General features: G+C 44.6%; 1 protein-coding gene across 2 annotated transcripts in view; it reads left to right on the forward strand.

The window, feature by feature from the left end:
* The window catches only part of l3mbtl4 (L3MBTL histone methyl-lysine binding protein 4), a 52,055-nt gene extending 45,842 nt beyond the window's left edge, over window positions 1-6,213 (forward strand). For both annotated transcript variants that reach the window (XM_083652077.1, XM_083652078.1), the window contains one exon: window positions 1,069-6,213. In XM_083652077.1, the coding sequence (XP_083508203.1) occupies window positions 1,069-1,227 (159 nt within the window). In that variant the 3' untranslated portion in view covers window positions 1,228-6,213. The remainder of the gene's footprint in view (window positions 1-1,068) is intronic.
* Window positions 6,214-13,238: the final 7,025 nt, after the last annotated feature.

The raw sequence follows: 13,238 nt of genomic DNA on the forward strand, positions 1-13,238 counted from the left end.
TAAATCTCATGTAAATCCAACGTAAATTCATATTTATCATCCACAGAACACTTCACCACGCATGTACATATTGTACATATTGACTCGATTTGATTCGATTTGGTTGCACTTGCAACCTTGCGATTGCCGTTAGTTATCTTCCTACTTCTTATCCCTGTATATTGATGTAACCGCTACGCTGCATACAGACACTAAGACAAATTCCTCGTATGTAACTTGCATACTGTGGCAATAAAAGTGATTCTGATTCTGACAAGATGTTTAGACTGTCATGTCAGACAGTTTCACTGGAACTTCTTAGTAAGTGTCCATTATCAGGACACCCTGCGGCCAATCAGAATCAAGTATTCACTCAGACCATGGTATAAGAAAGTTTAATGTCATGTGAACATATACAACCAAAATGTTTGTTTGATAACATGACATGATGACATGTTTATGACATTATTATGAGTCGTTATGTCCCTTTCGTAACAGTGAAAGTGCCATTATCAATATCAACTGAATGAGACTTAATGACAACAGTCATACATATTCATAAAACAGCTCCACTGGAGTGGTTGAGGTTAAGGGCCTTGCTCAAGGGCACCACAGTGGTGCTAATGAGGGAGGGGCAAGTGCTGCCTTTTCACTTTCCCCACCCAGATTTATCCTGCCGGACCCACCAGGGGATTGAACCACCACCCTATGGTCACAAGCTCGCTTCTCTCCACACCGCCAACTCATGTCCAAAGACAAACAACATTTCAATGATGACACAGCATAGCTGCTAGTTAACAAGCTAGCAGGCTACCTGCTTGTTAACTAGCAGGTAGCCTGCTAGGGTCTTTCTTTTGGGGGTAAAGCCCTGAATATAATATTTGAATCTTGATCATTACAAACCAAGACTCCATACTCTAACAATGGCATAGCCAAACAAAAGTTGTAATTGAAAATCAAATCAAATCAAATCATGGATTTGAAGAATCGTGACGCCCCTAATTTTAATTCATGCTGTGATCTGATTTGTTACTGTCTCTGTCCATCTATCTGACTCTTTGTCTCTCTGTCTGTCTGCCTGTCTGCTAGCAAATCGATGGGCGGGCTTTCCTGCTGCTCACCCAACGGGACATCATCAAGATCATGTCAATCAAACTAGGCCCCGCCCTCAAAATCTACAACTCCATCTTGATGTTCAAACACGCCGAGGACAAGAGCCAACCACAGGCCGGCGAGGCGGACACCTGACATGGCTGGTCCAAACACACAGCTGGAATTAATGATTGAGTCATTCCAGAACCCCCTACTACACACACACACACACACACACACAGAGGAGGTGAATAGCTTTATGTTCAGGTTAATGTGTGTGGGTGTGGGTGTGTGTGTGCGTGTGTGTAGTACCCAACCAAACCTATGTATGTAAACACACGCACGCGCACACACACACACACACACACTCACTCATCACACACACACACACACACACACACACACTCACTCACTCATCACACACACACATACACACTCTCAGGTAGTGTTGGCTTTAGATCTCATCTGCAGAGAGGAAGTGGGCGGGGCTTCAGTGGACCAATCCAGAGCTGTTGCAGTTGTGATGCACTGTGTGAACAGACAGCCAATAACAGCTGTGGTCTCATGTTGCCACAGTAACCGTCAGCATCCTCTGGGCTGATGGGATCTAACCATCGACTGTATCAAAGATGGCCGTCGTGAAGCCAAAACATCTGGATTAATTATTCGACGATATGAAAAGGGCTGGTTGACAGCTGTGACACCCACTCACAAACCTCCGTCAGATGGCGGGCCGGCTGAGGGGGCGTCTCCCACGGAGCCTGATTACTGCACAGACTCCGCCTCCAAATTACCTCACTCAAGCAAGATAGCCGCTTGCAGAAGAGACGTTTTGGCTTCACTTTGGCACGGTGGTAGGAAGTGGAGACACAGCGGCCTTCTTTTATACAGTCAATGGATCTAACACGTCAAGTCCCTCTGGTTACCATAGACAGATACAGACCTGACTCCTCCCCCTCTGGTTACCATAGATACGGCCCTGACCCCTCACCCTCTGGTTACTGTAGATATAGACCTGACTGCTCCCCCAGCCCCTCCTGTCCGTCACTTTGAGTCGGATTGTTTTGAATAGGGATGCACAATATATATTTTTTCAGCCGATACGATAACCGATAAATATCGATAGCCGATAATAATTTCACATTTTTGTATTTTAAAAACAAGTTCTTAACCTGTAGGCTATGCACACCTGAGGGTAAGGAAGGCAGTGGCGCAGACAGACTGAGCAAAGATGGATGATTTAATATTCCTTAGCTCTAACCTAACAAAATCTAACTGACATCACTATTGTGAACACAAAACACAACACTCCTGAGTTCTGACTCTTCAAATGTTCACTTATTTTTTGCAGTAAAGTGTATCACTCAATACGAGAAATAAACTGTGGCTGCTTAGTCTGCAGATAAAACAATGAGCAAAAGCACAGTAGACTGTAAACCTGAGCTGTCAAGACCACGCGTTAAACCTTAGCCCTAGTTAGCTTAACGTTAGCAGTTAGCGGGTTTTGGAGTTAAAGACAAGTGCTGGAGGTTTCATTTCGGCTAAAGCATGAGGGGTTTTATATTGTTTACGCCAGCTCTGGGAGTATGAAGTGCTTTGAATGTGGGTATGTTCCCAGCAAACATTTTCACGTATAACGACCGTCTGCTGCACCTCAAACCACTACATCTAGTCAGGGTCTAATTATATATCTCGAATGGAAATCGTAGTGACGTAATTCATCTACTTCCCCACAACGTCGAAATATGCCGCTCCCACAACGGCTATATTCAGATATTCAGATAAAAATCTGCACAGTGTGCATGCAGCAGTGTTGCATAATAGCCTACTGTATGTCCAGATTCAACCATTTTTGCTCCATCGAAAGCAAAAAATATATGACCTCGTCGGGGATTCCCGCTTTGTGAAACTGAACAACAGACACACTGGAAACAAGCTGCACTACCAAGGCAAAACAAAGCTAAGTTGGCTTACGTATTATCAGTTCTATTTATCGGCTAAAATTTCATTATCGGAAATAATGACATAAAATGGTCCATATCAGCCGATATTTTATCGGATCGATATAAATTATATCGTGCATCGCTAGTTTTTAAAGAAATGTGATTGTTTTGAATTTTGATACAGTGTGCAGTGAGACAGGCTGCTACAGTGCAGTGAGACAGGTTGTTTCAGGACACATTTTCACACTTTCTGGATCAGATCTGACAAACAAAAGACGATTTTGTGTGTGTGTGTGTGTGTGTGTGTGTGTGTGTGTGTGTGTGTGTGTGTGTGTGTGTGTGTGTGTGTGTGTGTGTGTGTGAGAAAAGATTGATTTGAATTCAGAATTGTATTTAGTTTGATGTGTGTGTGTTGCACATTAGATTGAGTACTTCTATTTGAAATTGAGTATGTGAAGCTGCAGCTTCCTGTCTGGGCCTCACAGATCCAACATGGCTGTCTGTGTGGGCCATATCCAACATGGCTGTCTGTTAGGGGTGGGAATCACCAGATGCCCACGATACGATACTAAAACGATACTTGAGTCACGATACAATATAGTATTGCGATATTGCGATATTGCGATATATTGAATATTGCAATATATTGTCTAACTCCTTTTCCTACCTTTTCCTTGACCTCACCGGAAGTAAAACATGCAGTGTTTTTTTGTTTTGTTTTGTTTTTGCCCCACATGTAGGCTACATTATTAAGCTTCTCTGGACTCAATACGCCACTGCAGGCGCGGACTGCAACATCGGGCACTTCGGGCAGATGCCCGGTGGCCTGCCATGGCATGGCCTGCAAAAAAATATATATATATCGATACTTGGCGTCCAAATATCGATACAATATCGTTAGACAAAATATCGCGATACTATGGTCTATCGATACCCCCCCCCCCCCCCCACCCCTACGCACAGATCTAACATGGCCATATGTCTGTTCGGCTCTGTGTACAGGAGGTTCGCTGTCTCCTCTGACGCTCTGAGTTGCTGTGATTTGTTAGAGCAATCTCTTAGTCAATCTGTGGCTCACAACTGCTGAGGCAGTAACATCAGCAGTGTTGACGACTATCAGTTGCCCAACAAGTTGCACTGTTTCCCAGAATGTACCACTGCTTCCCTGTCCTGTTGAAAACCCTGAGGTGTTCTCACCTGTCTGTCTGTCTGTCTGTCTGTCTATCTGTCTGTTGGTTATTCAGCACAGTTCTTATTTTGAGATTATATATTTATAATTTTCTTCTCTATATTGTTATAATTCTTATCTATTGTTGTCTATCTTATATATTTCTATTTTGGAGCTGATGAATATTTTTACCCCACAACTGGACACTGTCTGGGTTCACATCTCCTCTTCTCTATAAGCTAAAGAAGCTATTGAGAGCCTCTTTATAACTGGGTGTTCACACCGGGGGCAGACAATGGCATTACTCCCATGAATTTTACTGCGTGAATTATTCACTCAAGTTGAAAAATTTCAACTCGGGTGAAGCGGCTGAGGCACATTTTTGCGTCGTAATTTCACTTCATTCACATCGCCCAGGGCAAAACGGCATCTGCTCGCGCGTGTATACATTGACTTTCTATACATCTTGCCGCGCAAATTTAGGAAAACACGTCTGTACGCACCTTAACAATGCAAATCTACATTTGAGCAGCTGTTTGAGCATTCTGTGGATATACAGTTAGGCCTCAATCATTACAATCTGAGGAGCTACACACCGTTGGTGGTCAGAGGCCTTGTGGATGGTTGCATCTTGAACATTTATCAATACTGTATGCTAGTGTTGAGCAGGGAAGGAGAAAGTTACAAAATGGCTTGCTTATTTCCTATAATGCAAGTCAGAGCCATCAGAAATCCATGCCCACTAGTTCGTATACGTGGAGATCCGCGTGAGCAACTGTGCAGGAAACAGATTTCACATTGTGTGAGAATAGCTAGATTACTATGGAGTAGCTACAGTACTGTAGCAAGTTTGGTAGTCACACTTGATTAGCTTTGCTAACGCTATGGAGTAGCTACAGTACTGTAGCAAGTTTGGTAGTCACACTTGATTAGCTTGCTAACGCTATGGAGTAGCTACAGTACTGTAGCAAGTTTGGTAGTCACACTTGATTAGCTTGCTAACGCTATGGAGTAGCTACAGTACTGTAGCAAGTTTGGTAGTCACACTTGATTAGCTTTGCTAACGCTATGGAGTAGCTACAGTACTGTAGCAAGTTTGGTAGTCACACTTGATTAGCTTTGCTAACGCGAAGAAAAAAAACTTTCTCAGCAACTGAGCAGGAAATTATGTGACCATTGAAATCGGTGTGACTTACATTTTAGCTAGCTAGTATTTTAATGACTCAGTGGCGTTTTGACAAATTCTTCTGTGACGTGAAAAGGTAGAAGTTTGAAAAACAGTTTCGGAACCGACGGATCTATACGAGTCAGATTTGACTCGGCTTTTCATGAGCATTGGCTTTGATTTGGTTTAGGAGGAGAACAGGTGGAGACCTGAACCCAGCCAGCCTGCAGGGGGTGCTCTGCTGCACAGAGTCTTGTTTGTAAAGCAGTTTGTACCATGAACCCGCTGTTTTTACTGTTTCTACTACTGAACACCGTGACACACCAGTGAAATCTGAGTCACAACTAGAAACCAATGGAACAAATGTTCCCCAGGTTGCCACAGTAACAACTCATTCAAAATGTACTCTTATTCAGGGATGCGGGAACTGGGGGTGCTTAGGGGGCTTCAGCACCCCCACTTGCAGGGAGCTGTAACTGAAAGGCTATGCCAGTTAGTGCCACATGCTTCAAGTGAGTGATCAAATGAGAGCAGAGAGGATGGACGTTAACGCCGTGGCTGCATACAGTACATAACGTTACCCCCGACAACACGTAGTAAAACGTTTATTTGAACGGAACGGTGGTGTGTTGAAATATACGAGGAAACAGGACGTTCAACCTGGAACCTATACGAAAACGTTGCACACCATTTCGGTTCCCATTAGGTTGAACACACCCCTGTTACACTGGAAAATTGCCAGCAAAAGTCCCTTCCTTGCAGCACCCCCTACTTAAAAATCATTCCCGCGTCCCTGCTCTTATTTATTTTCTGTTTCTCTTTGCTGTATCCTGTTTCTATTGCCTGACAGGATCAATAAAGTTTCATCTGACCTAACCTCTATTATTGTTGTTGTTATTATTAATAGTAGTAACAATATTAGTAGGAGTAACAGTGGTAACAATAAGGGTCACTAATAAGGGTTTGTTAATGCTTAAGAAGCAGCATTAACTAACCCTTAATTAACAGTTAATGATTTAGTTAACTAAGGTATTCATTTATACATTTTAGGGTTAGTTAATGGTTAGGGTTAGAGTTAATAAACATTAACTAAGTTAGTTAGTTAGTTAATGCTTATCAACTAACCCTACATTAATTAACCTTATAGACCAAATCACCGTGACATAGTTCTAATCCTCTCAGTAGAGGCTGTGTTGCGGTTGTCAAACAGACATACAAACCTAGAGATAAGATGCCTGGAGTGAGGAGGGCTCAGCAAAACATCGAAAAAAGCATGTTCATTTGGGAGCGTTTAAAAGGTATGAATCTTGGATCGAACATCATGTCTGATTTGCAGGTATGTGAGCCAGTAGCCTGGGTAAACCCAGCCTCCACGTGACCTCTATCTATGTGCTATCAGATAGAAGTCACGTGGAGGCTGGGTTTACCCAGGCTAGTGAGCCAGTGCGTGCTGGGCAACTGAAACTTCCTCTTCAGTCGATCAAATGATGCAAAATGACCATCTATGTGTAGGCCTCTGATGGAAACCGGCCCCTTCTCACCTCTCTCCAGGCATGGTAGTTTTTGTCTACCGTGACATCGTGTTAACAATAACTTCCGGGTAGACACCTGCTGATTGATTTAAATTGTGGAGATATCACAAACTTGTGAATTGTTTATTTCTCTTGTCATTTTCAGCCATAACTGTAACGTTAAAGATATATAGCCTAGTTAAACCGGATGGTCTGACCTATAGGACGTTTGGTTGTGCTTATTTCATGTAGCCTACTGTGTTGATCAACCAAATCTACCCACAGTGACATCTCACCACCGATCGGACTAACTGCTAGTTTTGGGTGAACTCAAGCTGTAATTGTTTGTATTCTGTGGCCCAACGCATAGGTCTCCAAACTAACATTAGTGAAAATGTTGTTAAATGAGATATATGAACGCATCAAACATGCGTTTTAGACTAAACCATTTTCTCTTTATGTCAGCTGTTGCCCACCCCATTTGCTCCGCCCCATTAAATTGTATGTACATGACGCAGGGGTCGTCTACCCGCACGTTATTGTAAACAACATTGTGATTCGTTCTATAGTAAAGTGTTACTGTAACAGTTGTAGTGAAGAGTAGCTCTTTCTTCTCTGCGCTCAGATTTTTTTGTGCAAAAACAGTTTGACTGTGAGGGCAGGAAATCTGTCCAAGCAACAATTACATTTGAGCGCAAGCAGAGCACATTTAAACGTGAGCAGAGGCTGTTTGAGGGCGAGGGCGGGGTTTGAGGGAAAGCCTTAGAAAATCTGAACGTGAAATCCATAAATCGTGCTCTCAAAGTGATAGACTGTGTGCTTGGATATTGATAGGGATGGCATTCCTTAGTCTGTTTCACCCATGGTTTTAACACTAATGTTAGTCTGTCGCTGTGGCTTAGTTATTGAGGAACTGTATTAGCCAGAGCAGCAACCTCTATCTCCCCTCCAACTACAGCGCCATCTATAGGCTGGGTGGTGGGGTGTACTAAAAGTGAGGAGGATCTTTGAGTTATGTGGAGCGGATAAAATCACACACAAAATGACAAAACATTTCAGATTGATTTTTTCAAATCTGACTAGAAGGAGCGTCGAGTCCTCAACCTGGCAACCCGCATGGGCTTCCAATCTGGGTTGGAGGGATGCTAACCTTGCAAGCCAGCTGGACTCTCGTGAGTCAGGTTAGGAGGGTGCAGGGGGAGATATACTGTCTCTGGTAGCTTTTAAAATGTGACTGCAGTGCTCATTTTAAACACTTGGTGCCACTGTTACACAGAAACGTTACATAATGGGCCTTTAAACTGTAGCTAATCTGTAGTTTGACTACAGTTAAACTACAACAAATCGTGTGTGTGTGTGTGTGTGTGTGTGTGTGTGTGTGTGTGTGTGTGTGAGAGAGAGAGATAAAGAGCTGATGCAACAATAATTCCTGCAGAGAGAGATGGAAGGGTAACCCTCTGTCCCCCCTCTCTCTCTCTGCCCCCCTCTGTCTCTCTATCTTCCCCCTCTCTGTATCTCTCTCCCTCTCTCTCTCTTTCTCTGTCTCTCTCCCCCATCTCTCTCTGTCTTCCCCCTCTCTGTATCTCTCCCCCTCTCTCTCTCTCTTTCTCTGTCTCTCTCCCCCATCTCTCTGTCTTCCCCCTCTCTGTATCTCTCTCCCTCTCTCTCTCTTTCTCTGTCTCTCTCTAAATCAGTTTATAGAAACAAATTATTCAGATGCTGCAGTGCTCCTCTACTGCTGTATCATAGCAACAGCAACATCCCAGAATCTCTTCTCATACAACAGACAGACAGACAGACAGACAAGCAGACAGACAGGCAGACAGTTTCTCCAAGGATTTAGGATAGGGAAATACCCTCCTCCCTCTCCCCCTTTCTATCTCTCCCACTCTCTCTCTCTCCTGCCCCTCTCTCTCCCACTCCCCCCTCTCCCTATCTCTCTCTCCTCTCTCTGCATGCTCATTCCTGCTGTAGCAGACGAAGGAGGAGGTTCGTTACAGAGATCTATCAGTAGGAGGAGAGAAGGAGAGAGCCATGGATTTAAAGGTGGCTTGACCGGTGAGCGAGGAGAGAGTTGGAGGCAAGGTAAGACTATTCTATTCTATTCTATTCTATGCTGTTCTGTTCTGTTCTGTTCTGTTCTGTTCTATTCTGTTCTGTCCCAGGAGCAGCCTGTCTGTATGAAGGTGTGCATGTTATTGATTGACTGACTGACTGACTGACTGACTGACTGACTGACTGACTGACTGACTGACAGGAGCCATTGATCTGATTAGTCATTTAAACACAGATTTGGATCAATCATTTGGATGCTGATTTATTGATCTGAAATAATGCAGTAACAATTCACAATCAGGGTGCATTAATTGACGGTTAGTAACTCTTAATGAACAGTTACCTACTGTGTCTAGTAATCATTCATGATGGTGTTCATGTTAACTAAGGGATTGTGGTTGGGTTGAGGCGTGAAGTCACTGAGGTTAAGGTTAGAGCAAGCTTGCGGGCAAGGCTGTTCATTCACGCTTAACGGCTTTTCCTGCATAGACATATTTTTGGCTCCCCCCAAAGAGGTTTTAGCACAGGTTTTAGCCACCCCCCAAAGAGGTTTAAGCACAGGTTTTAGCCACCCCCCAAAGAGGTTTAAGCACAGGTTTTAGCCACCCCCCAAAGAGGTTTTAGCCACCCCCCCCAGAGGTTTTAGCACCCCCCCAAAGAGGTTTTAGCAGATGTTTTAGCCACCCCCCAAAGAGGTTTTAGCCACCCCCCCCAGAGGTTTTAGCCACCCCCCAAAGAGGTTTTAGCGCCCCCCCAAAGAGGCTTTAGCAGATGTTTTAGCCACCCCCAAAGAGGTTTTAGCCACCCCCCCCAGAGGTTTTAGCCACCCCCCAAAGAGGTTTTAGCCACCCCCAGATGTTTTAGCCGCCCCCCAAAGAGGTTTTAGCAGATGTTTTAGCCACCCCCCAAAGAGGTTTTAGCCCCCCCCCCCCAGAGGTTTTAGCTACCCCCAAAGAGGTTTTAGCTGAGGTTTTAGCCACCCCCCAAAGAGGTTTTAGCCACCCCCCAAAAAGGTTTTAGCAGAGGTTTACCCCCCAGAGGTTTTAGCCACCCCCCAAAGAGGTTTTAGCTACCCCCAAAGAGGTTTTAGCTGAGGTTTTAGCCACCCCCCAAAGAGGTTTTATCAGAGGTTTTAGCCACCCCCCAAAGAGATTTTAGCCACCCCCCAGAGGTTTTAGCCACCCCCCAAAGAGATTTTAGCCACCCCCCAGAGGTTTTAGCCGCCCCCCAGAGGTTTTAGCCACCGCCCAAAGAGATTTGTTTTAGCCACCCCCCAGAGATTTTAGCCACCCCCCAGAGGTTTTAGCCACCCCCCAAAGAGGTTTTAGCTACCCCCAAAGAGGTTTTAGCTGAGGTTTTAGCCACCCCCCAAAGAGGTTTTATCAGAGGTTTTAGCCACCCCCCAAAGAGATTTTAGCCACCCCCCAGAGGTTTTAGCCACCCCCCAAAGAGGTTTTAGCTACCCCCAAAGAGGTTTTAGCTGAGGTTTTAGCCACCCCCCAAAGAGGTTTTATCAGAGGTTTTAGCCACCCCCCAAAGAGATTTTAGCCACCCCCCAGAGGTTTTAGCCACCCCCCAGAGGTTTTAGCCACCCCCCAGAGGTTTTAGCCACCGCCCAAAAGCTCAAGGCAAAACAAAAACAAGTGACTGGCTGATATCTTTGAGTTCAAGACACCCCTGACTGCACACTAACTCTAGTATTTTTACTGTATCATTTTTAGAGAATTTCAAAGTTAGGTCCCACATTTGTACCTTCAAATTTCTAAAACATGAGGTGCTGTAAAACCCATTGCTCCATAAGTTCTGACAATGACTGATATAATTTTGAGACTCTGACATACCAACTAAAAAAAATCACTCTGTCAATTTAGGGAGTTTCAAAGTTAAAGTCCCACATTTGTACGTTGAAATGACTGTGTGTGAAACTTGAGGTGCTGTAAAAACACATTGCTCTATAAATTCTGACTATGACTTTTATATTTGTGTTCAGGACTACACACTAACCCACTATTCAAATCCCATCATGCTTATTGTTGTGCGTAGTCACCCCCCAAATTCCCATTCAGAGCCAGGAAAAACCCTGTATTAACTAACTAAATGTGAATTATTGTAACGTATTATCAGATAATAATTTAGATATAGAATAGAATAGAATAGAATAGAATAGAATAGAATAGAATAGAATAGAAAGCACATGTCTCTCAGAATCATTGGAATCAAAGCAGAAACAAGAAAATGAGATCTTCATATAAGTGTTAAGAACAGGGTTACTGTAAGCCGGTAAGGGTACATCGCAGTAACCTGCTTAACAGTTAGTAACAGTACACCCAAAAATGAACATTCAGTCATTACCTACTCACCCCCATGAAAACAGTCCCAGAGTCACACAGCAGAACAACAGCACTGCAGCATTCTCCTGAACAACAGAAGTACTGGTGACTAGTTTTCAAATGTAAAAAAGAAAACGCTTCCATCCTGCTCACCTGGCATAATCCAAGTCTCCACAAGCCCTGAGGTGTCAAGTTGACTTGAACAGATGTCATTTACACCCTGTCTGAAGTGGGTGCATGAGCTCGAAGGGCACGCACATGTGCTTGCATGCGCTCTTCCTCTGGGCATCCCACACCCGTGTGTCAGCACCGTCCCACCTGCACGTTCCTGACCAAGCACAGTGCTGCTGAACGGCAGCAGCCCATTCACACTCACCCAGCAGGATGCAAGGATGCAGTTCAGCTGAACCGCAGCCGCCCAGGCTGGCTGAGTGATGTCACAGGTGTTATACGCCCAGATGACCTTGTGGAAAAAAGAAAAAACACAAGTGAATCGTATTGCTACATACCAGCCCCACATATGAATGCAAAGTGCTCTCCGACCTGTTGCATAACTACACATAAAGGAGCCACATGTGGGCAGTGATACTCAACCCGAGGCTCTAGAGCAGGGATGTCAAAGATACGGCCCGCGGGCCGGATCCGGCCCGCGGGCAGGTTTCATCCGGCCCGCGAGATGTTTTGGAATATAAAAAAAAAAAAAAAAAAAAAAATTTTTAATAATTATTATTATTATTAAATTCGCACCCCATTATCATGAACTACGTGTGGCTAATAAGCAAGCTAAGAGTTCATTCATAAGTTAATTAACCTGCACTACAAGGAAGTATGTCAGTAGGCAGGGGCGGACTGCATAATCGGGCACGTCGGGCAAATGCCCGGTGGCCTGGCCTGGCCTGGCCTGCAATTTTTTTTTTTTTTTTTGCAGGCCAGGCCAGTCCACTCACTGAACAGCAGGCCAGGCGCCGCCTACTGGTTTACTAGTGGTTTTATTACTTTATTCAGGGTTAAAGTGGGTGCATCTCATTGTAAAATTGGACTTGGCCCAAATTGGGCTTCAAACGGCCCAAATCGGGCTTCAAACGGCCCAAATCTGGCTTTAAATGACCCAATTTGGGCTTCAAACGGCCCAAATCTGGCTTCAAACGGCCCAAATTGGGCTTCAAACGGCCCAAATTGAGCTTCAAATGGCCCAAATTTTTCGCCGCCGCCCTTCGGACGCCGGCACGCACGTCGGCCTGTATCGGCCTGGCCTGCTTGGTATCTAATGCCCGGCCTGAATTATGATCCCAGTCCGCCCCTGTCAGTAGGTCATCAGGTGTAAACAAAGCCGCCATGATGCCACGCTGGAATTGAATCGCACATTCGGCTACCTACCAAAAAACAAAGGAATCAACAAGATGCTGTCGAAAAAGAGAAAGGTTGACACGGAATGCAGGCAGTTTCAAGAGAAATGGAAAGAGCAGTATTTCTTTTGTGAAGTAAATGGGTAAATGAGTCGAATTGATTTTAGTAAAAAAAAAAATCCGGCCCCCATGAGGTCTCAGTTGAACAAATCCGGCCCTCTACCTAATATGAGTCTGACACCCCTGCTCTAGAGCCACATGCGGCTCCTTTATGGGTAGTTGTGGCTCTTTTAAGTCCTACTTAAATAAATAAACAGATACAAATCTAAACAAATAAAGGGAGGAAAGGGACCCACGCACGCTCCATTCCTAGGCTCGCCCGCTGCGCGGGCGAGCCCACCCTGCAGCTCACTGAGCTGGCCCTGCAGCTCGCATACACAGCTTGTTCGCCGCTCGGCTGCTGCATGGCCTCGCCTTCTCTATTGGCATGCACATTGCCCATCTTTGCATCACTGATGACATCACAATGATGTCACAATGTCTATGACATCATCAGTGATGTCACAATTGCCCGAGTGTAGCCAAAAACCACAATTGCTCGAGTGACATCACTGATGATGTCACAATGCCTATGACATCATCAGTGCCT

Source organism: Poromitra crassiceps, assembly GCF_964638095.1.
Source record: "Poromitra crassiceps genome assembly, chromosome: 2".
Taxonomy (NCBI): Eukaryota; Metazoa; Chordata; class Actinopteri; order Beryciformes; family Melamphaidae; genus Poromitra; species Poromitra crassiceps.